Consider the following 22,789-nt stretch of genomic DNA (forward strand, 5'->3'; position numbering starts at 1 on the left):
AAATGTTTCCTCCCCCGATTTAAAGGGTGGAAAGATCAGCACTGCACCTTCCATAGCCAAAGTACCTAAGTTTGCTTTTATTAACTCAGTAAAGAGAACAAATAAATATAAGCTTTTAAGTCAAAATAAGCTTCAGTATTAAAACAACCAAGCCACTTATTTCCTACGCCTTTCTACCTTTACAAGAGACTTGTGAATAGCAAAGTTTTCAATAAAGGCTTGACTTTATTGGCTTTTTGGAATTATTTATGACAATTCCAGGTTGAGTCTCCCTTCTCCGAAATGCTTGGGACCAGAGATATTTTTGATTTTTTAAATTTTGGAATACTTGCATTTGCATAAACATACATCATGAGATATCTTGAAGATGGGACCCAGGTCTAAACACAAAATTCATTTATGTTTCATATACACGTTATATACATAGCCTGAGGGTAATTTTATACCATATTTTTAAAATAAATGTGTGCCTAAGCAAAATTTGTGTACATCAGAAAGCAAAGATGTCCCTATTTCAGGCATACATTAAAAATGGGTTTTGGAATATTTTGGATTTTGGAATTCTGGATAAGGGAGACTCAACCTGTATTTATATTGTGACTTTCACTAGTCATTTCCCAGTAGGTTACAAGCTTTTCAGGTCCTGGATCTTGCCAGAAGGTAGGACATAAAGAAAGTAATGGGGGGGGGGCAGAAAAAGGATTATTATTCTTAGTTTTTTGTTTTATTTTTGCAAAATGCAAAACCATTCTACAACATTTGCTTCATTGCCATTTTAAACAAAGAACCAGCCATGGCTTAACAGCATACCCTCTCTTTTATTTTGCCCCTATTTTTCAGGCAGCTTACCCAAAGAAGATTTCCATACATGCACTTTACTTTGGGAACATTAGTTGATCACAATAAAGATACTGTTCATACCATCTTTGATATGCCTTTTAAAAATCTCTCTCTGGCACTCTTTACAAGTACAGTGGGCCCTTGGTATCCACTGGGGTTTGGTTCCAGGACTCCCTCTGGATACCAAAATCTGTAGATACAGTACTCAAGTCCCATTATATTACAGTAGCACAGTAAAATCATGTCCCTTATATAAAATGGCAAAAGCAAGGTTTGCTTTTTGGAATTTGTACTGTGTATCTTTTTAACATTTTCAATCTGTAGATGCTTGAATCCATGGATAAAGAATCTGTGAATACAGATGGTGACTTTACTTGAACTAAGTTGGTGATCATACTACAGTCAGCTCTCCATAACCATGGATTCTGCATCTATGGATTTAACCATCCATGGCTTGAAAATATATTTTTTTTAAAAATCCAAAAAGCAAATCTGGATTTTGCTATTTTATATAAAAGGGATACCATTTTTCCACCCCGCTGTATAAAATAGCACTTGAGCATCCACAGATTCCGGTACCCGTGGTGTGTGTGTGTGTGTGTGTGTGTGTGTCCTGGAATCAAACCCCAGTGAATATCATGGACCCATTATACAAGCGTGAGATAAGTCCATGTGCAAAATTCTTTCATGTTTTCTGTGGTTACTAATCCTGATTTTACCTCATATGAGAAACAGCATGGCCGTTACAGTCTGCGAAATCCATGGTACTCTCGAAACCTCTGAAAGAGAGAACAAATCAGATTTGGTTTTTCTGACAAAACAAGGCACTGGGTAAGGTATGTCCTTATGGTCCAACACAAATCTACAATCCAAAACAGAAAGATTTTGAGATAATCTATTTTGGATAACAGAGTCCAGGGGCTAGTCTACACGTAAGTGTACTATGCGAATTGCTGCAGATTTTTGCACATTCACATCAACATTCAATTGCTTTGTCTTTTCTGAGAATATTCATTTCTATTCACATCTATTCTTCCTCACTCTGCTATACGGTGCAGACGGTTCGATAATGTGCATCTTCACAAATACTCCCAGATCTGCTGGTAAAAACCGTAAAGCTTTTCTCCAGAAAATAAGTAGATTTTCCTTGCCCCAACCCAAAGGCCCAAACTTTTGCAAATCACATCTGGCCAGATCATATTCTAATCAAGTGAAATAAGGCGTATTTTAATCGTGTAGACAAGTCCCAGGATTTTTGGACGCAGAATAACAGAAAATGAAGTAGGGCCCTCCAGTTGCCCACATCTCTCTGTGACACTTCCAATGGATGAGAACGGGCACCGTTTTTCATAAGAAACCCAAAGTAGAATTGATGCCAGCCTATGGTCCAGGTAATGGAAGAGGAAGGGCAAGATGCTCGTTGCTAGGCAACCATTATACACTCCTTTTCTTTTTGGGCCTAGCAGTTTTATCCAGGGTTGTATATTGTATTTGTATGCCGTTTTTTATTGTGCTTATGCTGGTGTGTGGCCATAATAAATATTTATCTATCTATTTGGCTGTTATTACTATTTTCCAACCCTCTTAGTGGAACAATAATGACTGTATGAATTTAAACATTTTCACTTTCTACAGTTTATTGGCAGTTGTTATTTTGTTAGACCAATGTCCTAGGTCAGTTCCTTCTTTTTAATCCCTGTATTTTATAGTGCAAGAAATGCTAACCCTGGAAGAAGGGGGGAACCAGTTTTTTAAAACAAGACAAGACAAACAAAAAACCCAAAAAAGGTTTTTGTTTGTTTGTTTGTTTGTTTAAACCAGGGTTGTTGCTGTTTTGCATTAGTGTATAAGACTACACCAATAAAAGACTAAATCAGAAAATTAAGCAGCAAAATGCAGTTCAGATGTTCTGATCACCAGCTTAAATAATCATTATTTTAAAAGTGCTCTTTTAAAGCAAGTTGTTTTTGTTGAACTTTTATCAACTGAAAAATTTGTTTCTGGACAGAATTTCTTGCATTATAAAATAGAGGGATTCAAAAGAAGCAACTGACACAAGATACTGGTCTAACAATGGACAACTGCCAGTAAACTGTAAAAAGTCAAAATGTTTAAATTCAGTCACTGTTGTTCCAGTAAGAGTAATAACAGACAGACAGACAGATATATATTTGTTGTTGTTGTTTTGTGCATTCAAGTCATTTCCAATTCATGGCAACCCTATCATGGGGTTTTCTTGGCAAGATTTCTTCAGAGAAGGTTTGCCATTGCCTTCCTCTGAGGTTGAGAGTGCGACTTGCCCAATGTCACCCAGTGGGTTTCATGGCCAAGCTGGGGATCGAACCCTGGTATCCAGAATCATAGTCCAACACACAAACCACTTTGCCTCTCTGGCTCTATATATGAATAATTTTAAAAAACAGAAGTGTTTTTAAGGCATTTGGATTAAACCATGGTTTAAACTAACCTGATTTAAACCAGCCAACCCTGGTTTTATCACATTCATCTCTCTTTCCATGGAATAGGCTTTAGACTGATTTTGAGCATCTGCCACAGTTGTCCAAAAGAAATATAGCTCAAAACACAGTGATCTAGTGGTAAACATTTTAAGTGCATGCCTTCCATCCATCATGACAGTGTTTCCTTTGGCAATTCTCACAAGAAGAGTCCAAAAATGAAGGTGGCTATATAAAGCTATGATTACCTTCCCCAACCTGAAGCCCTTCACATGTTTAGGACTACACCTCCCAGTATTCCTGACCATGGGCCAAAACAATGATGGGAGGCGAAGGCAGTAGACATCAATGTCTTAGGTCCCATGCTGGAAGAATGGCAGGATATAAGTTAAATAATAGGAACGTGCATGGCTTTGTGCATCTTGCTGATATGTTGCCCACATCTAAGTTGCCTTATACATGTGGTTGTACTTTTTGGGCCATGTTGTAATGTCTGCAAAGTATGACCCCCATATCCACAGACTGGAAATTACCTAAAGGCACGCAACACACACACACAGATATATATTTGTAAGAATATGTGTTTATGTGTGTTGTGTGCCTTCCAAGTTGTTTTCAACTTATGGCAACCCTAAAATCCTAAACCCCATGGGGTCAACTTGGCAAGACTTGTTCAGATGAGGTTTGGAAGGCATTGCCTTCCTCTAAGAAAGTGTGACTTGCCCTTGGTCACCCAATAAGTTTCCATGGCTGAGGTGGGAATCGTACCCTGGACTCTAGAGTCATAGTCAAACACTCAGACCACAACACAATGCTGGCTCTGAGGTATATATATATATTATTTCTATCATCTATCTGTGTGTGTGTGTGTGTGTGTGTGTGTGTACACGTTTGTCTCTGTGTGTCTGCATACACACACACACACACACTGAAACAGATAGATGATAGACAGCAGTTTTGTATCTCTGTCAGTAGCAGATCTTTTGTACAGCTAATGGGCTTTACACACACAAAGCCAGATCACTCCCAATACTTTGGATTACAACAGAGACAGTTCTGTGTTTAATAGAAGTTGCTAAATGCATTGTGCTCCTTAGGAGGAAAAGCAGGGTATGACTAAGGTCTAATCTGCACTTCAGAAATAATGCAGTTTGACACAGCTTTTACTGCCAAGGCTCAACGCTATGGGATCCTGGGATTTGTAGTTTGTTGTGGCACCAGAGCTCTTTGACAGATATGGCAAAAAGTCAAAGAATTCCATAGCAGGGAGCCATGGGGGTTAAAGTGGCATCTAACTGCATTATCTCTGCAGACCTAAGAAGAAAAGAAAGACTATAATGGTAAAAAGAAAGAAAAGAGTAATTATACAAGCTGGCACCCATCATCCTGAATGCCCAAACGCACTGGATGATGAGGACTCCATGAGCTTTTCCTGCCAATTTAGCAGTACAAAACAAAACACAGCTTTGCCCAAGCACCTAAAAAGGGGTCAACAGAGGTCTAGCTCCGGAAACTCAAAAAGAGGCTTTCATAACTGATTAAATGCTTTAATTAAAAACTAAAGTTCAATTAATCTGGAATAAATCCCAGCCAGCCCTCGGGTCTGCCCTACAGTTGCCAACATGGTATCATGTAAACTTGTTCTCCTGCTTTTGGACATTGGTGTCAACATCCATTAAATTTAGAGTGTACTCTTTCATATGCACTATCTGGGTCTTATGTAAGGCAATGCTATGCAACATACTTGGAGGAAACCCCCATCTATTTTTATTTAATTCCTAACAATCTTTTGCAATCACAGATTTCATAACTGAGTGCTGCTGCATCAAGTTTAGAAGCTCATGGGCACCAGAATGACCACGTGAACAGAAAGGTGTTTGAAATATTTTAAAGCACAATATGTCTATGGCACTATCTGCAAACAGTCCCACAATTACGCTTAGGACTAAACTGTTGTTGCTGATGTTGTTGTGTGCCTTCAAGTAGTTTCCCACTTACATCAGCCCTAAGGTGAATCTATTGCCAGGTTTTCTTGGCAAGACTTGTTCAGCAAGAGTTTGCTACTGCTTTTCTCTGAGGATGAGAGAATGTGACCAGCCAAAGGTTGTCCAGTTGATTTCCATGGCCAAGCAGGGATTAGATTCCTGCTCTCCCAAAATCCTAGTCCAGCACTTGGACCACTACACCAGACTGGCTCTTGGCTGACTAGATATATCACAAATATGATATTCTGTGTACCTGTTGAAGACCCAGCTAGCATACCACTAACCAGAACAAATTCTATGCATCAGTATAAGTAAGCCATTTTATGTCTTTTAGAATTGAGTATTGAGTATTGGACTATAACTTTGGAGACCAGGGTTTGATTCCCAGCTCAGCCATGAAACCCACTGGGTGACCTTGGACAGGTTGCATGCTCTCAGCCTCAGAGGAAGGCATTGGCAAACCTCCTCTGACAAATCTTGCCAAGAAAACCCCATGACAGATTCACCTTAGTGTATCCATAAATCAGAAATGACGTGAAGGCACATAACAAGAACAACAAATCACTTGGATGTGGCCAGTGACGAAACTGCCATGCTCCCTAGGGACCCAAACATCAGGTGTTACTTTGTCCTGATTGCCAGGTTGCACAATCAGCAAAAAGTGTGAACAATATCCCCTTGCAGTCATGGTGGAGCCTTCAAAGGACACCAACTAAAACAGCAGCAACATTGAAGACCCAATGTGGGAACAACATATTGCAGCACAAACCCTTAGAGCGTAAGTTGGCAACAGTGGTGAGGAGCAACTGTCATTGCACTGCTCATTTTCACCTGAAAACCACAACTGGAAGGGATGTCTGGCTACAGTTTCAGGGTTTTTTGCAGAGGAGTCTAAGTTTTGGAAGACCTTGTGAAGACACCACCTTTGAAGACCTCAAGGAGCAGCAACTGACCTCCTTAGGTACTGTATCTGAAAAATTCAGAATATATGTATGGGAAGTGGGGCAGGGAGTTCAAAAAATCCAGTGAATCCCAAAAGCTCTAGAAGACCACAGTATGCAAAGATGAAGATTCTGTTTAAAGCACAAGCAACCTGGATTAATGTCTGCTAAAAGTCACACAGCCAGTTTTAGGATCAAACTACACAATACATTCAGCACGTATTTAAGAGAGGAGTTTGATCAAGTGGTAAAATACCTCTGTTTGTCACAGCACATTCTTTTCTTCACCCCTGCATCTTGCATTCATGCCACTGGTCCTTGAAAGCTTTAATTTGCTCTCCATGGAATTAATTTGTAAGTGTCATTGGCCTATGAAAAGCCAGACCAAACTACCCTATATACTCGACTACAAGTCGATCTCATGTAGAAGTCGAGTCCAAGTTTTGGGGCCAAAATTATGGGTTTTGAGCTGACCCATGGATAAGTCGGGAGTAAAACTTAAGAGGCACACAACAAAAGATATAAAGGACAAAGCTAAAGAAAATGATGCCAAAAAACTTACAAAATTATGGCAGGCATAACTGTGCTTCTCCAACCCAGGCATCCAAAAAGGTCAGAAGTGGAGCCATGTTGGGCAGAGTAGAAGGGCTTGGTGCTTCATTTAGGTGCTTCTGGGATGGACTAAGCTCTCACCTTTCACTACTCTCCTTAGAGAAAAGAAAGTGGTTCCCTTTTTTTTGACCCATGGATAAGTCGATCCAGTTTTGGGGAGGTCAATTTTTTGATTAAAATATCTAGTCTATACATGAGTATATACAGTAGATACTTACCTAGAGGAACTTTGCTCTTCTGACAAGGTAGATTTGGACTGGGAGGATTCAGCCTTACCCTGAAAGAGAAAAAAACCATGTCAGCATCCAAGATAGACCCAGAAAAGAGGTTCAAGACATCTTATGTCGAGTCTCATGTCGAGTTTTTAACTTCGTATGTTTTATACTGTATACTGTTTGATATATCCATGTTGTAACCCGCTTTGATCTTTGGAAAAGCGGGCTAGAAATAAACAGTATCATTATTATTATTATTATATTGGCAAAGGGTTCATAACTACAGGGAGCCTAAGAGTCCAGTAGCCATGCCAAAGTCACACTCCAGCATAGCTTTGGCACAGCTTTTGGCCTCTTAAGATGCATGCATCATTTAACCAACATACCTCCAAGGTGATCCAAAGCAGCTTTATTTTGGCCTGTCTGTTCGGGCCCTAAGTTTCTAGTCCACTTGATTCAGGAAACACATGGGAAGGTGTGCAAATAACATGCTATCCAGCTGCCAATTAAGAGGTAAACCTGTGTCCCACCTTTCATCAGCCTGACTCATAACATTCATTGTCCTGAGCCTAGAGGTGGCAAGTGCCAAGAATGATAGGGGGAGTTATAAGGGGGTCAAGCCAGTCCAGTTCATGCACAGATAATCTAGGGAGCTGACCAGACACGAAGCTTGGTGCATTAGCAAGGCCTCTGCCGTTCTAGAATCAGTCACAAGAAGTCAATAGCCATGATACCCAAAGGAAAAGGCAATGAGATATGCCAGTTAATATAGTACAGGTTGAGTCTCCCTTATTCAGAATTCTGAAATCCAAAAACCAAAGGTGACTGAGATAGTGACACCTTTGCTTTCTGATGGTTCAGTGTACATAAACAAGCTTCATTTATATACCGCTTCATACCATCTAAGCAGTGTCTATGCGGTTTACAACTGTAAGCTAATTTGCCCCCAACAATCTGGGTACTCATTTTAGCGACCTTGGAATGATGAAAGCCTTAGTCAAGCTTGAGCCCTTTTGCTGGTCTTAAACTCGCAACCTTATGGTTTTGAGTGAGTGGCTGCAGGCCAGGCATTTAACCACTGCGTCACCATGCATCACGTTATTAAAATACTGTATAAAATTACCTTCAGGCAATGTGTTTAAGATGTATATGAAACAGAAATGAATTTCATGTTTAGACTTGGGTCCGATCTCCAAGATCTCTATCTATCTATCTATCTATCTATCTATCCATTCCAAAATAAAAAAAATATCCAAAACTCAAAAGTCCTGCTCCCAAGCTTTCTGGATAACTGAGATTTAAGATTAAAAATAAATCCCAGAGCACAAGGGCATTTTGAGATGAACCCTTGCAAACAACAAGAACTCCCTCCAGCTAATGGGATATTTATATAGGCGCCTGACCTCAAGACACCAAGTTGCTACTTGCTCAGCATTTCTCACTGAAACTTCTGCAAGAGACTTTGACTCTTCCAACACTGGTCCTCTTCCTTTTGATGTGATGCAGATGATGGAGGTCTTTTCTCAGCATCCCTCCACTCCAGCTGAATTGAGAGCCCATCTTGCTGACGGTCTTCAATAGCTGTGTCTGTCACTACCTGCCCAGATTCTGGGATCATCTAGAGTCAGAGGTCTATCTAGGTCAGAATCCTCAGATTCCACAGAGCAAGTTAAAACACACATGACTGCATTGCCCAACATACACTGGATCCCTTACTAGGTGGCCAGAAAGAAACCAAGATCCCTTTTCCTTTGACATCTCAACTGCAACTCCCCAACATCATGTCTCACCATGGACTACATACCTGGTGTTTTGTGTTTCTTGTCTTCACAGCTGTGTTTCCATCTTCTACCTTCCTGTTTGTGGCTTTGATCCTGCTGGCCTCCTTTGACTTTATAGAGCTTCTTAGCAAAACCAGTAAATGGAGAGATTGAATAGGTGGAACAGTGAATGTGATGCCAAACTACTGTCTCTTCTTTCCCTCCCAGATCCATCCTGTGTGGCTAATGCTGGTGAAATCCTATATTTGGCCTAAATTGCTTACATTGAGATTTTCAACTAACATTAAAGATTAACAGTGTAGCAAGTGCTACAAAACCAAGAATCCTTTGCACCAGTCCTTTAAGCTTTCTGATGTGGGGGAACTGAAATTATTTTTTCCCAACTCCTAGAGTTGGTGTTGTTACTATGTGCCATTCAGTCAACTCTGACTGATGGCAACCCTATCCATGGGTTTTCTCAGCAAGATTTATTCAGAGTGGGTTTGCCATTGCCTTCCTCTTGAGGCTGAGAGAGTGTGACTTGCCCAGGGATTTCCAAGGTGATTGCATGGCGGGGTGGGGATTCAAACCCTGCTCTCCCAGAGTCCTAGTCCATTGCTCAAACCACCTCAATACACTGGCCTTTATTATAAGGAATGTCCGCTATTTGAGGACCAGAAAGCTTGTCTCTTATAGGACTGACAGCTGCCCCTTATTATAAATGATGTCTTCTATTTGAGAAAAGCTTTTGGAAATAATTTTAATGATGATAATTCTTTTTTGAAGCAAAGAAGAGGAAAAAATGACTTGCAGCTGCAAGACGGCTTCTATATTTCTCTGCCAAGTGTCTTGCTACATTCTCTTGTGGCTCAGAGTCTTAAACTTCCAGAATCCCTGCACCACATTGCCTTGGGAGGTTCCTGGAATTGCAGTTCAAAAAGAGTACTTTTTCCAAACCGTGCTTTACATTGTGGGGGAGACCATTAATTTGGCCAACCTCTCTGTTCAGAGAAAGCTTGACTACTTGTTCCCCCCTCCCCCCATGGGAATATAGTCTGAAATGCGCTGCCAGGAAAAAGTGCGACAAGTTTAGGGGTCTTTGCCACTTCTTTCCACAATGGAGGACATTTTGTCATGCTGCTCCAGAATATGCATGTGAAGTTTTCCCTTTCAGGGCCTCCAGCACTAGCATGTTTCAATGGCTCTTTGCACCTGCTTATTCCAGCGAAAGGAGGCCAAAGGAACACAAAAGGCAATCTCTTGTGTATCAAGCAAAGCTGGAAATGTATGCTACAAAGCCTAGATATTGCTCAACCGTTTCCCGTTATTTTGGAAAGACAACACTCCCTTGGCTCCCTGCTCAGCATACCCTATCAAAACTGACGGCACAAAAACCATACCAGTAATGCAGACAATTGTTTCCACTCTGCAATCCTGTCTTACTAATTGGAAAGAAAACAAAACTCCGCGCTTGGGAGGAGATAAATGCTTTGGATTCTTGGTTATATTTTAGTTTGGCTGCCGAGCAGGCAATAAATGCACCAACAGCTTTGTAGGTCATGAAATGAAGAGAGATGCTAGCAAAGTGTGGTCTGTATTTATGGATTATGTTATGGATTAAATACAAATTTATATATTTATGTATAGAATCCTTTTGGCGCATTAGAACTAAGACAGCACAGGCAAATCAGCAGCAGAAAAGACCATCTGCACAGTGGCTGTGGAAGAAGTAAGGCCCAGGAATAAGGGGTCATTCAGACGGTGAAAATAATCCAAGATGAATCTGGGCTGAATTTCCTTGGTTCACATGCATTCCAAATGCACCCGATTATGTTTTTTAGGGGGCTACCCAAAAACCCACTTAACCCGGGATAATCAACATCGGATTTTTCCCCAGTTTTTAAAAAAGATTGGCATTGTCAGAAGTGTGAATAACCAATGCAACTAGACCCAGGAAAAACTCAGCATGCCTTGAATGTGTTTCCAATACGTTTGCATTGTCGACTCAATCTTTATTCAAATGCTGGCAAATGCGAGCAATCAAACTCCCAGAGATGCTGATAGGCGCGGTTCCGTTGTGTGAATAACAAACCCAAAATGTGTGAGTGAGATTATTTGCATAGTCCCGCTAAAAATAAAACCCAATTTCTGAATGACTCTTAGGGTGCTCCTTGTCACCTGTTTGCATGACAAACTGAAATTCCCACTTCTATACAAGTATTAAGGATACAAAAGCTGCCTTTGGTTTTCATTCTAGCAACCCCACCTCAAGGACCTATAAAGTCCCCCTAACCTCCACCAATGAAAGAAAATATCATCCCTAGATGCAATCTGGAAAAAGCCTTCAAGTGGCCTCCAAACCTTTGACATGTTTTTCTTTACTTCAGAAAAGCTTCCCTGACCTGATTGTTTCATTTCACAATTGCGTATTGTTATCACTATTATTGTACTTATTATTACAGGTTGAGTCTCTATATTCCAAAACCTGAAATTCTTCAAAATCCAAAATTGTCTACATGAGTGACTGAGATAGGGACACCTCTGTTTTCTGATGGTTCAATGTATCCATTTTTTTCATAAACAAAATTATTCAAATCACAGAATAACAGAATGATGGACATCCAGTCCAACCCCCTGCCATGCAGGAAGACACAATCCAAATAGAGTGTATACAATTACCTGCAGGCTTTGAGTATAAGTTGCATGGGAAACATAAATGTTAGACTTGGATCCCATCTCCAAGGCATACATGCAAACATTCCAAAGTCTGAAAAAATCTGCAATCCAAAACACTTCTAGTACCAAGCATTTTGGATAAGGGAGACGTAGCCTGTATAATAGTAAACACTAAAGTGGAACATTAGAATGGAATTAAACTACTCACAGTATTAAAACAGTTCAGATCTACTCTTAATAAAATGCAACCAAAAAGACTTTGAGTTTGTAAATATCGATGAAGTGGATAAGCTTCTTGGATGTGTAAGGAGGACAACATGCCCCCTTGATCCTTGCCCATCATGGTTGACTGAACAGGGAGGTGATGCAGTAAAAACATTGCTACAAATTATAATTAATGCATCATTCAGGGAGGGGAAATTTCCAGCCCAATTAAAACAAGTGATAGTCAAACCACTGTTGAAAAAACCCTCCCTTGACTCCTTGATCAAAAAAAATTACAAACTGGTCTCCCTTTCACCATTCTTGGGCAAAGTGATCGAGAGGACAGTTGCCTTCCAACTCCAAGCTGTCTTGGATGAAGCCGATTATAGACCCATTTCAAACCAACTTCAGGGCGGGATACTGAGTTGAGAGGGCCATGGTTGCCTTAGTCGATGATCTCCATCTGGGCATCGACAGGGGAAGTGGGACCCTGTTGGTGCTCTTGGACATCTCAGCAGCATTCAATACCATTGACCACGGTATCGTAGAGTTGGGTGTCATCCACATATTGATGGCACCATGTGCTAAATCTCCAGACAATCTCTCCCAGTGGTTTCATGCATATGTCAAACAACACGGGGGTCAAAACAGAACCCTCAGGAACCCCACAGACTAATGGCTAGGGGGTTGAACAGGAGTCCCCCAACACCACTTTCTGGGTTCTTTCCTCCAGCAAGTAACAGAGCCACTGTAAAAGAATGACTCTAAGTCCCATCTCAGAGAAGCAGGCCAGAAGGATAGCAAGAGGTCCAGCAGAACCAACATGGACACCCTTCCTATGTCCAGTTTCTGGTATGGATGTTTTCGACCCTTTGAGGCTGAGAGTGTGTGACTTGTGAAAACAGTGTGAAAACAGCTTTCCCACTTAAACCACTGGGGCAATGTGGTGTAGTGGTTAGTCTTGGACTATGACTCTGGAGACCAGAGTTTGACTCCCAGCTCGGCCATGTAAGCCCACTGGGTGACCTTGGGCAAGTCATACTTTCTCAGCCTCAGGGGAAGGCAATGGCAAACCCCTCTGAACAAATCTTGCCAAAAAAAAAAAACCTTTGGGTCACTATAAATTGGGAATGACTTGAAGGCACACAACAACAAGCCACCAAGGAAGCGTGAGAGGCACTTCCAGTGTTTCAGCAGATAAACCTGCTCTTAAGGTAACGTATTCTCAACCATGGGATTATTACACTGAAAAGCTTAATAAACAGTGAATCTTTCTCCCTCCAGATATTTGGGATGACAAATTCCAGAATTCCCTAACATGACATATGATGGCTGGGGCCGCTGAAAAATGGACTCCAGTACATCTGGAAGACCAAAGGATGCCATGCCCTTTTAAAAAGAATATTCTAACAAAGGAAGAACTCCACAAGAAGGATTCAAGACATACTATGTGACAGAGAAGACAAAGCATTACCTGGAGATGGTGTTTTCCTGTAATGGCTTCTCCTTTGACAGATGCTTCTTCTTTGTACCTTTCAAAGACTGAAAGAGAGGAGCATGAAAATGATGAGGGGCACAGACAGATACACCCACTGACAAGGTTTAGGGCATTTCACCCTAACTGATGGGCTTTATTTCCCCCTGCCTTTAACCTGCAAATTGTGCATTTACTTGCCTCCATATATAATTCTAATTTCCTGCCCTTTTCCAGTCCACCCCTCAACACATCACTCATGCCATCTGCAAAGTTTCTTTGACTAAACAATTCTTTGCAAGGTTTCGTGATGATACAGGTTGAGTCTCCGTATCCGGAATTCCAAAATACTCCAAAATCCAAAACTTTTCTCAGAGGTGGGCTGAGGTAGTGACACCTTTGCTTTCTGATGGTTCAGTGTGCCCAAATGTTGTTCCACGCACACAATTATTTTAAAGTATTGTATAAAATTACCTTCAGGTTATGTGTATAAGGTCTATATGAAGCATATAAGAATGCTGTGTTCAGACTTGGGTCCTATCTCCAAGTTATCTCATTATGTATCTATGTGCAAATACTGTACATGTATTTCAATTTAAAAAAAATCCAGAATACCCCTGGTCCCAAGCATTTCATGACAATTCTCTGAAGATGCCAGACACAGATGCTGGTGAAACATCAGGAATAGACTCTTCGAGAACACGGCCACATAGCCCAAAAAACCACAAAAAACATCTTTTGGGAGTGCTTTAGCTGTGTATTCCTACATGGCCGGGGGCTGAATTAAATGGCCATTGGGTCACATGCGAAGGGTCACAGGTTCCTCATTCCTGATTTAGTCCATTTTCTAAGGCTTTAAAAAAATTGGTTCATTTGTGAAGGATATACACACAAGTTTTACTGTATTTTAAAGGATTTTTCTCCCATCCTGAATAGCTGGACAATCCAGGACTGAATTGGAGCTGAATTCCAATTAATTTGGAAAGATTGAAACTTTGCCCATACCGATAATGCTTTACATGGCTAGGTTACCAATAAATTCAATAAAATTTGCAATATTATTTCTCCCATCTGTACATTTACTTAGGACTGCTCTTCTAAGTCACTATTTTTATCTGACACACTCTCATGTTTTTGTTATTTGCTGTTGCTACGGCCATCATGTTGCTTTTGACTTATGGAGAGATTTCTGTGGGCTTCTCACACCAAGAGCCATGCTCAGTTCTTGCAAACTCAGGCACCATAGTTTCCTTTTGGGGTCAATCCATCTGTCAAGAGGTCTCTATCTTTTTTAGTTGCCTTCAACTTTGCAGAACAGGAAAGAGTAGACTATAAAGCTGGGGATACTTTGAACCTTTCATTTAAACAAGAAACTGCAGCAAGTATGGGCTGGAAAACTAAATGCAACAGAAAACAGCTCAAACCCAGCCAATACCCAGCCGATGAGGCACCACATTTTTAATCAGAACTGGAACTATGACCCCACATCCAAAAGAAACGTATCAATCTAGCCATCAACCTGTCCATCCAACAAACCTTTTCATCGTATTGGGTTTCTTGCTGCCCTTTGGCGGGAGCTTTTTCCCTTGGTTTCTTTGGCCTTTTGGGCTCTGGCGATACACAAAGCTGTTTCTTGTTTCTTGAAAATGGAACGAAGAATATGATTAAGAAGAGCATGTCCAAAACATACCACCCCGAGATGCGGCAGCTCAGTACCTCTCACAAAATGACAACATAACCACTTTCATACCCACTGGCACTTCTGTTCATTTTACTCCAGTCTATTCACCCATGATCTCCCCCATTTTGTCTCTAGAATGCAGAAAAGAACTGATAACCAATTTATATCCCGGTGGCCTTCCCCTTCCTCCTTTTTTCCACTCATGGAAAGACTTGATATGCCTTTATGATAAGGTAGGAAACACATGGACTACATGCTGGGCTGCAAATCCCAGTAGCTATTGCCACCATAGCCAATAGTGGGGAATGCTGGGAACTGCACTCCACCAACATCTGGAGGGCTCCATGATTCCTACCCCTCCCTCATGTGAATCCCTGGGCAAATTTTCTACATCTGTCTGTAATGAATTACAGGTTGAATATCCCTTATCTGGAATTTCAAAGTTCAAAATACTCCAAAATTGACCGGATAGGTGGCTGGGAAAGAGACACCTTTGCTTTCTGATGGTTCAGTGTGCAAACACACTTTGTTTCATGTACAAACCTATTAAAAATATTATGTATAAAATTGGCTTTGGGGTATGATTATAAGATGTATATGATACATAAATTGATTTCAGGTTCAAACTTGGGTCCCATCTCATTATATATATGCAAATATCCCAAACTCTGAACAAATCCAGAATCCCAAATACTTCTGGTCCCAAGCATTTCAGATAAGGGAGACTCAATCTGTTTTAGCAACATAACTTATATAGCCTATAAGGAGTTACCCTTTTTGGTAACGCTGCTGTTCAAAAAAGATAAAATTCCAAATGTAACAAGAGGGAACAGAGTCACTCTGCAGGTATGATAAAAAGCCAGGAATAACATTTTCTATCCAAGTTACTTTTAAAGGACATTTTAAGAAGTTATGTTCAAGTTTTACACCATTCAGTTATTAATCCTAAGGTTTATGGGTGTTTCCTTGAAAGACAATCTAACAGCAAGTAACAGAAAAGTAACCAGCAACTCTATGAACAAGTAATTTTACTGATTGAACATTGTAAAGAGTTATTTTTAAAACAGTATTACAAGGGTAGGGAGGTGTATCGCTGCTTGTTTTTTGCAAACAAGAACAAATCATTTCAAAAATCTTCTCCCCACTGGGAAGATTTTAGTGCAGTTTTTTCAGGCTGACCTTTCCTTGGGACTTTCCTGTGTGAAAAAAGGCTCCAAAAACAGAGTATTTGTGCAAAACTCACTGTTCTCTGCATAAAAGCCAGGGTTGTTTTTTTTTGGGGGGGGGGGGTGTCTCTAGTTTTCTTTGGGTTTTTAGCACAAATTATTTGTTGTGGGGAAAAGATCCCAAATGAAGAAAAAAAAAACTGTGACTGGTCATTTTCTCAACAAAATATTGAATCTTGTTAAGGACAAAATCTGAAATTACCCTGTACATCCCTAAACAAGTAACAGGAGTACATTGCTTTTCAAAAGTAACTTTCCACACTCTGGTTTTGCAGTGGTTTTTCAAACTAGAAATCCTGATGTCCCTCAGAATCCTTTTAGAGTAGACATTGGGCCAAGGCCCCTTGGGGAGCTATTGCAGCCCTTTTGCCTTCCACAATTGCTCAGCCCTGAACTACTCCGTGGAATTTATTCTGTTGGTCGCCACTCCTGAACCCACCTCTCTAGCAGAATCTATGGTCACCTATCACTAGATGTTAACCATAGAATCGCACTGAGAGACCCACAGTGTCTAGACCAGTGATTCTCAAACTTTGGTCCTCCAGATGTTTTGGACTTCAGTTCCTAGAATTCCATGATATTGGCCAAACTAACTGGGGTTTCTGGTAGTTGAAGTCCAAAACACCTGGAGGACCAAAGTTTGAGAATCACTGGCCTAGAGAAATATTCTCTCTAGGAACATCTAGGTCCTCCAGGATGACTCTATGGCCAACATCTGGTGGAAGCTGACCGTAAAGTCATGCTGGAGGACCTAGAGATCCCTACACAGAACATATTAATCTAATCCATGAATAATCAAATCAGCAAGTTGCAAATGTGGTGGGCATAGTGTTAACTCCAAATCCAAACTAAATTTGGGGGTAAGCGTTTAATGGGCCTCTGAAGGGTCTAATTGTGTATAAGATGTATCTAATCTTCTTGACCCATAGAGAGCTCACAACATCTTATCTAATCCTTTTCAGAATGGAGCCCAGTGGTCATAGGATGACCAATGCTTCTTCCTCAAATTGACACATTCAGGGCAGTTGGAAGGCTGAATTTCAGGGCCACCGGCTGAGAGCATCACCTGACGCCATTCTCTCCGTCTGGCATTTTCATTAGCAAAGGCTTTTTAGCATCCCCCATGGTCTGCACTGTCCACACTTCCCGATCGGTCATTTTGCAAACTTACATCTGCAAGAAAAAGAGATTATTTCATTTCACACATTCATGGTCCAGTCTCCACATATTTGTCCCTGCTGCACTCATACAAGACGAATGTATCATGTGGTTTTCTTGGCAAAGTTTGTTCAGAGGGTGTTTGCTTTGGCCTTCCTCTGAAGCTGAGAGAATGTGACCTGTGGGTTTCCATGGCTGAGCAGGGAGTTCAAACCTTGGTTTCCAGAGTCATAAGTCAAAGTAGAAGGTATTTGAAAGTGAACTGGTGAAAGTAAAAGTGAGAAAGACAGAGAAGTGATAGATGGTGTAGGAAGAGTGATAGATGAGATTGGATGAGTGTGGTTAAGAAGTAATTTGTAGATAAATTGTGTATTAGATGATATACAGATAAGCAATCGATATTAATGATGTGTTATTTATATGGTAAATTTATAATCAATGTAGGGAAGATTTTATATATTTGAACTGTTTTGAATAAAGATACAGTGGGTCATCCACATTCACCAGAGTTAGGGACACAGAGCCCCCGTGAAAGTGGAGAAAACGCATATAAAAAAACACACTGAAAGAACGCCTCTCTAGGAATCTCTAGGTCCTCCAGTGTAACTCTGTGGTCAACATCTGCTGAACATTGAAAAATGCCTAGTGAAGTATTCTCTCTAGGAATATCTAGGTCCTTCAGTACAATGTTTGGTGGAAGTTGACCATAGAGTTGCCCTGGAGGACTTAGATATTCTTAAAGAGAACATATTAATAAAATCCGTGAATCATCAAATCTGCAAAAGTCAAATACGCAAATGTGGAGGGACAACTGTATTTATAATTTTAAAAAGTCAAAGCAGACTTAACTGCCATTAACAACATCAACAGGTTATCTCTATTAAAGAAAGGCCATAGTTGTGAACTAGTGCAGGCTAGCACACTAAGCACTACTATGCACAAATAGCTTTGCAGACCATATGCTGAGAATACTCACGTTTTGGAATCGCTGAAGCCGAGAAACGTGATTTTCCTTTCCTCCCACCCTTCAGTTATTCCTCACTCTGCCGCAGCTCAGCAGGCCAAGCTCAAAGGGGATGCCAGGCACTGTGACGCTGGCATCCAGCCCAACCAACCACTTTGGCTCTCCTTACTAAGTCATTATGACATAAGATAACCCATAGCCATTCAGTGGAGGTCAGTACTTTCAAGAGTTTGTTCTTCTACTCTCCCTCCCAGGAGGTTTAAATAAAATATTAAGAACTAGAGGCTAACGGCAACATTAACTCAATTATACAGGAGAACCTAGTCACCTATGGCATACGCAGATCACCTCCAGGGCTACAAAGTTTTGTTTTTTCCAGCTGCAAATGACCAACAGCAAAGATAGGAAAGTTAGTTAAAAAGGAATACATTCAGCCCTTCACATCTGCGGCTTTGACTTTTGCGGATCTGATTAGTTCGGTTTTGAATATTATGTTCTCTCTAGGAATCTCTAGGTCTTCCGGAGCAATTCTGCCAGAAGTTGACTATAGAGTTGTTCTGGAGGACCTAGAAGTTCCTAGAGAAAACACCTCGCTAGGCGTCTGCAGGTCCTCCAGTGCAACTTCTGGCAGATGTGGGCCGCAGAGTTGCACTAGAGGACTTGGAGATTCCTAGGGAGGTGTTCTCTTAGGTAAAAAGAATAGTGTTTTTTCTCATTTGAATTTTTGCCACATTGACAGGGGTCCTTCAGCAAATGTGGAAGGAACCACTTAACCTTATCACACGAGAAAACAAAGCGAAAAAGGAGCCAGAGAACAGTAGCTTTCTGCATGCCTTACTGCATGACATTGTAGCGCTTTAGTTCTCTTCTCCTGGGAGATGGTTGTAAAAGTGAGACTTTTGTTGTGCTGAAAAATCTGTTCAAGTTGTTTTAAATGATGGAAGCTATCGAAATGGATAAACTGACCTGCTCAACTGAAGGAAACTATTTGGAAACACACAGACAACTATGGCAAATCTTCCCATTCTATTGCCAAGATAACTGGAGTTGCGAGGAACTATGACGATGAATAATTTTGTTTAGAGAATATAAATTTCAACAATGAAACATGTAACAGCTTTTTAAGATAACATCATAAATCACAATTTTTAAAAAGGTAACAGTAGATTATAAAGAGAAGCAGAAAATAGTAAAGAAATATTAGCACAATCAGACAGAGTAAAAGGAAGAAGAATGAAAACAGATAAACACAAAAGAATACAAGTAAATATCATTTAAGATATACATGGTACTAATGGGGAGAGGGAGGGTTTAAGGGAATTTAGAAGTCATGAAAATGAGCATCTGACAAGTTCAAATGTCTGTTTGTTTTATGGCTTTTTTAATAATAAAAATCAAAAAAGAAAGAAAGATCTGTTCAGCAAAAGGCACGCTTTTACAACCGTCTCCTGCAGGAAAAGACATGAAGCACTAAGACATCATGTGGTAAAGCATGGCAAAAGCCACTACTCTCCATCTCTATTTTAGCTTTGTTTTCTTGTGCAATAAAGCTCTTAGTGTGTTTAATTGTTTATTAGGTTTTTAAAAACGACAAATCCCAAAACTACAAAATCTGGGGGAAAGTTTTGGCAGACACAAGAGAAAAGGAGCATTTCCAAGCCCTGCTCCTCCCAAAACCAAATACAGTCTAATCACTCTCAACCCTTTAAGGATCAATATGGTGCATCTTTGGAAAATAAGACCTCTTTTGATCAATTAATCAATTATTTTTATTAATAGAGAGGGAGGCTGTCATCCAGCAATACTCTGAACCAAAAAGAAAGTTGGAAGCCTGGCTGCTGGAAAAAAGTAAAATTCAGATAAATCAAATGTGCTGCCTTTAGTCACTGTATTGGGAGAATTGTGGGATAAAAGACAACAACAACAACAACAACAACAAAAATAATGTTTACAATTTTCCTTTCTTTCTTTTGCACTTCTTTTGCAAATTTTTAATTCCAGGTTCTTAAGGACTCCCCAGATTTCCCAGGCATTACATGACTGTTATCTAATGTTATTTTAATTTGTTGTCTGCCTTATTTTATTGAATGCTAACATGTACTAATACATATATATTTAATTATTTTCATAGAATGTATGCTATAGGCAGATTTATTTTACCTATTTTAATTTGATTCTATGTACGTACAGCACTGTGTAAATTTACAGCACTATATAAGTACTGTAAAGCTTAATAAGAAGACATAATTTGTAGGTCCCCTTAAAGAGAAGGAGGCTTGGAAACACTTTCTTCTTTTAACGCATTGAAGGAAATTCAGATTTTACAAAGCCAAGAGCAAAGAGAGATGCATGCTATCTTTGATACTTGGCACCCACCTTCAAAGACCTGAGCAGTGTTTTAGCAAATACTAAATACCAGAAACAGCTTGTTTTGCAAACAGGCTCCTTTCCTGTTCCTCCTCCTTGAAGGGAAAGCCCTCCTTCAGAGAAGTTACTTTAATGGTACTGGTTTCCTCTGATTGGAAGACTGGGCTGATGAAGGGGAGGATCATTCCTAAAAGAAATCTGGGAAGGAAGGAATCTTCTTGCATTTTGGGGGGATTGGTTTCTAGGAAAGGAGGTTTATAGGAAATTTATAGGAAACCCCCCCCCCCTTTTTAAACATTTCTAAATAATTCTGAAGGAAATTCAGATTTTAAAAAGCCAAAAGCAGGTAGCAAAGAGATTCATCCTTTCTTTGAGAATTTGTGGTGGATCAATTATTTGTTGTTATGAGTTATTTTTTAGCTAGTTAGTTTGTGGTGGGTTAGTTATTTTTAAGGCCACTTTGGCTGCATCATGGGTTCATTTATTTTTTAAATGCTTGTAAGTTTATTATATAAACACATATCACACAGCAAAGTCACACAGACAAACACAAAACATTACACAATGACAAACTCACATTACATAGTACCCTACTAATGCGACAGATAAAATTAAATTCATTAAATCCTATACATTCACTTCCAAGATAACCTGCTTACCTAAAAGAATATTCCTCCTGAATTATTATTGTTTAAACCTCTAATTCTCAGAAGAGTAAAATTAAATATCTTTACTAAATCTACTATATGACTTTTTCTTAGATTAGGTTCATACTTTTTCTAATCAAATTGAGATTATCATGGGTTTATTTTTTATTTTTGTTGTTTGCTATATTTTATTTATTTAATGTTAATACATGTATTAATATATATTATGTTAAATTACTTTAGCAGAATTGTACACCTTAGGCAGGTTTATTTTATTTTATTTCAACTGATTGTACGTACAGCGCTGAGTAAATTTAGAGCACTCTATAAATAAAGCCTGATGATGATAATCTGCACTGCAGAAATGATCTAGTTTGACACCACTTTAATTGCCAGATGCTATGAAACCCTGGATTTGTGGTTTGTTGTGGCAACACAGCACTCTGACACAAAAGGCAAACTGTCTTGCAAAACGACAAATCCCAGGATTCCATACCTTTGAGCCATTCCAGATAAAGTGATACCAAACTGCGGCCTGTTACAGACGGCCAAAATAAAGCTGCTTCGGGTCTCTTTGGAGGTATGCTATTTAAATGATGCATGTCCTAAGAGTCCGGAGGTTGCACCAAAGCCACACTCCATTCCTAAGCACTGGAATGCAGCTTTGGTGCAGCTTCCAGATTCTTAGGATGCATGCATCATTTAAACAGCATACCTCCAAAGAGACCCAAAGCAGCTTTATTTTGGCAGTCTGTAACAGGCCTGCATTATTTCTGCAGTGCAGATGCATAACTCCACCCAAATTAACCGAGGTGAATCAACCTCACCAAATAGTATGGGACTTGGTTATAAGCAAACATGCATTACACTGTTATAGCAGTTCAATATGGCTTTAACTGCCCTGGCTCCATTCCGATGATGATGATGATGATGATCTTTATTTTTTCCTTTTTTATTATTATTTTATTTATTACATCCATCACACCAATATACTTACATACATGCATACATCTATACTCTCACATAGACATACATATAACACATTTCCATATACCTACTAACACAGACATACAACACACTTATATACATATACCATTTCTACTATTTACATCTTTCATCTCATATTATACGATACCTATATCCTTTTTCCAACCTATAGTTCTCTTTATTATATACTGTATCTTCTCTTCTTAAAAATCTTCCGGTCTTCTGATGTCATCACTCAGTTTTTACTATAATCTTTTTATTATTAGCTTTATTTATTTAGTAGCTGTACATACAATCAGTTAAAAATAACAGAACATTGGGATTTGTAGTTTGTTGATATACTAAGAAGTGTTATGCTACACAAAACTCTAGTATCCTACTTCAGGGATGTGTCCATTACTCTTTAGCAGAGAGAATTAAAAGTTAATGCAGCATGGTGTAGTGATTTGAACGTGGGGTGATGACCCTGGAGACCAGGGTTCGATTCCTGGCTTGGCCATGAAAAGCCACGGGCGACCTTGGGCAAGTCACACTCTCTCAGCCTCAATGGAAGGCAATGGCACACCTCTGAACAAATCATGCCACGAAAAACCTGA

General features: G+C 39.8%; 1 protein-coding gene across 9 annotated transcripts in view; it reads right to left on the bottom strand.

Moving 5' to 3' along the window:
* TOP1MT (DNA topoisomerase I mitochondrial) overlaps nucleotides 1-22,789 on the bottom strand; it is a 52,104-nt gene that overhangs the window by 27,505 nt on the left and 1,810 nt on the right. For 4 of the 9 annotated variants that reach the window (XM_042463068.1, XM_042463066.1, XM_042463067.1 and 1 more), the window contains exons 2-7: nucleotides 17,137-17,243; nucleotides 14,700-14,802; nucleotides 13,164-13,231; nucleotides 8,854-8,953; nucleotides 7,053-7,111; nucleotides 1,560-1,619 (exon numbers count right to left, since the gene is read on the bottom strand). In XM_042463068.1, the coding sequence (XP_042319002.1) occupies nucleotides 1,560-1,619; nucleotides 7,053-7,111; nucleotides 8,854-8,953; nucleotides 13,164-13,231; nucleotides 14,700-14,802; nucleotides 17,137-17,228 (482 nt within the window). In that variant the 5' untranslated portion in view covers nucleotides 17,229-17,243. Of the gene's footprint in view, nucleotides 1-1,559; nucleotides 1,620-7,052; nucleotides 7,112-8,853; nucleotides 8,954-13,163; nucleotides 13,232-14,699; nucleotides 14,803-17,136; nucleotides 17,244-17,847; nucleotides 17,850-18,204; nucleotides 18,254-18,634; nucleotides 18,637-20,568; nucleotides 20,663-22,315; nucleotides 22,318-22,789 lie in introns of those variants that run through there. The other 5 variants (XM_042463071.1, XM_042463065.1, XM_042463072.1 and 2 more) reach the window with 5 other exon arrangements.

Source organism: Sceloporus undulatus, chromosome 4, assembly GCF_019175285.1.
Source record: "Sceloporus undulatus isolate JIND9_A2432 ecotype Alabama chromosome 4, SceUnd_v1.1, whole genome shotgun sequence".
Taxonomy (NCBI): Eukaryota; Metazoa; Chordata; class Lepidosauria; order Squamata; family Phrynosomatidae; genus Sceloporus; species Sceloporus undulatus.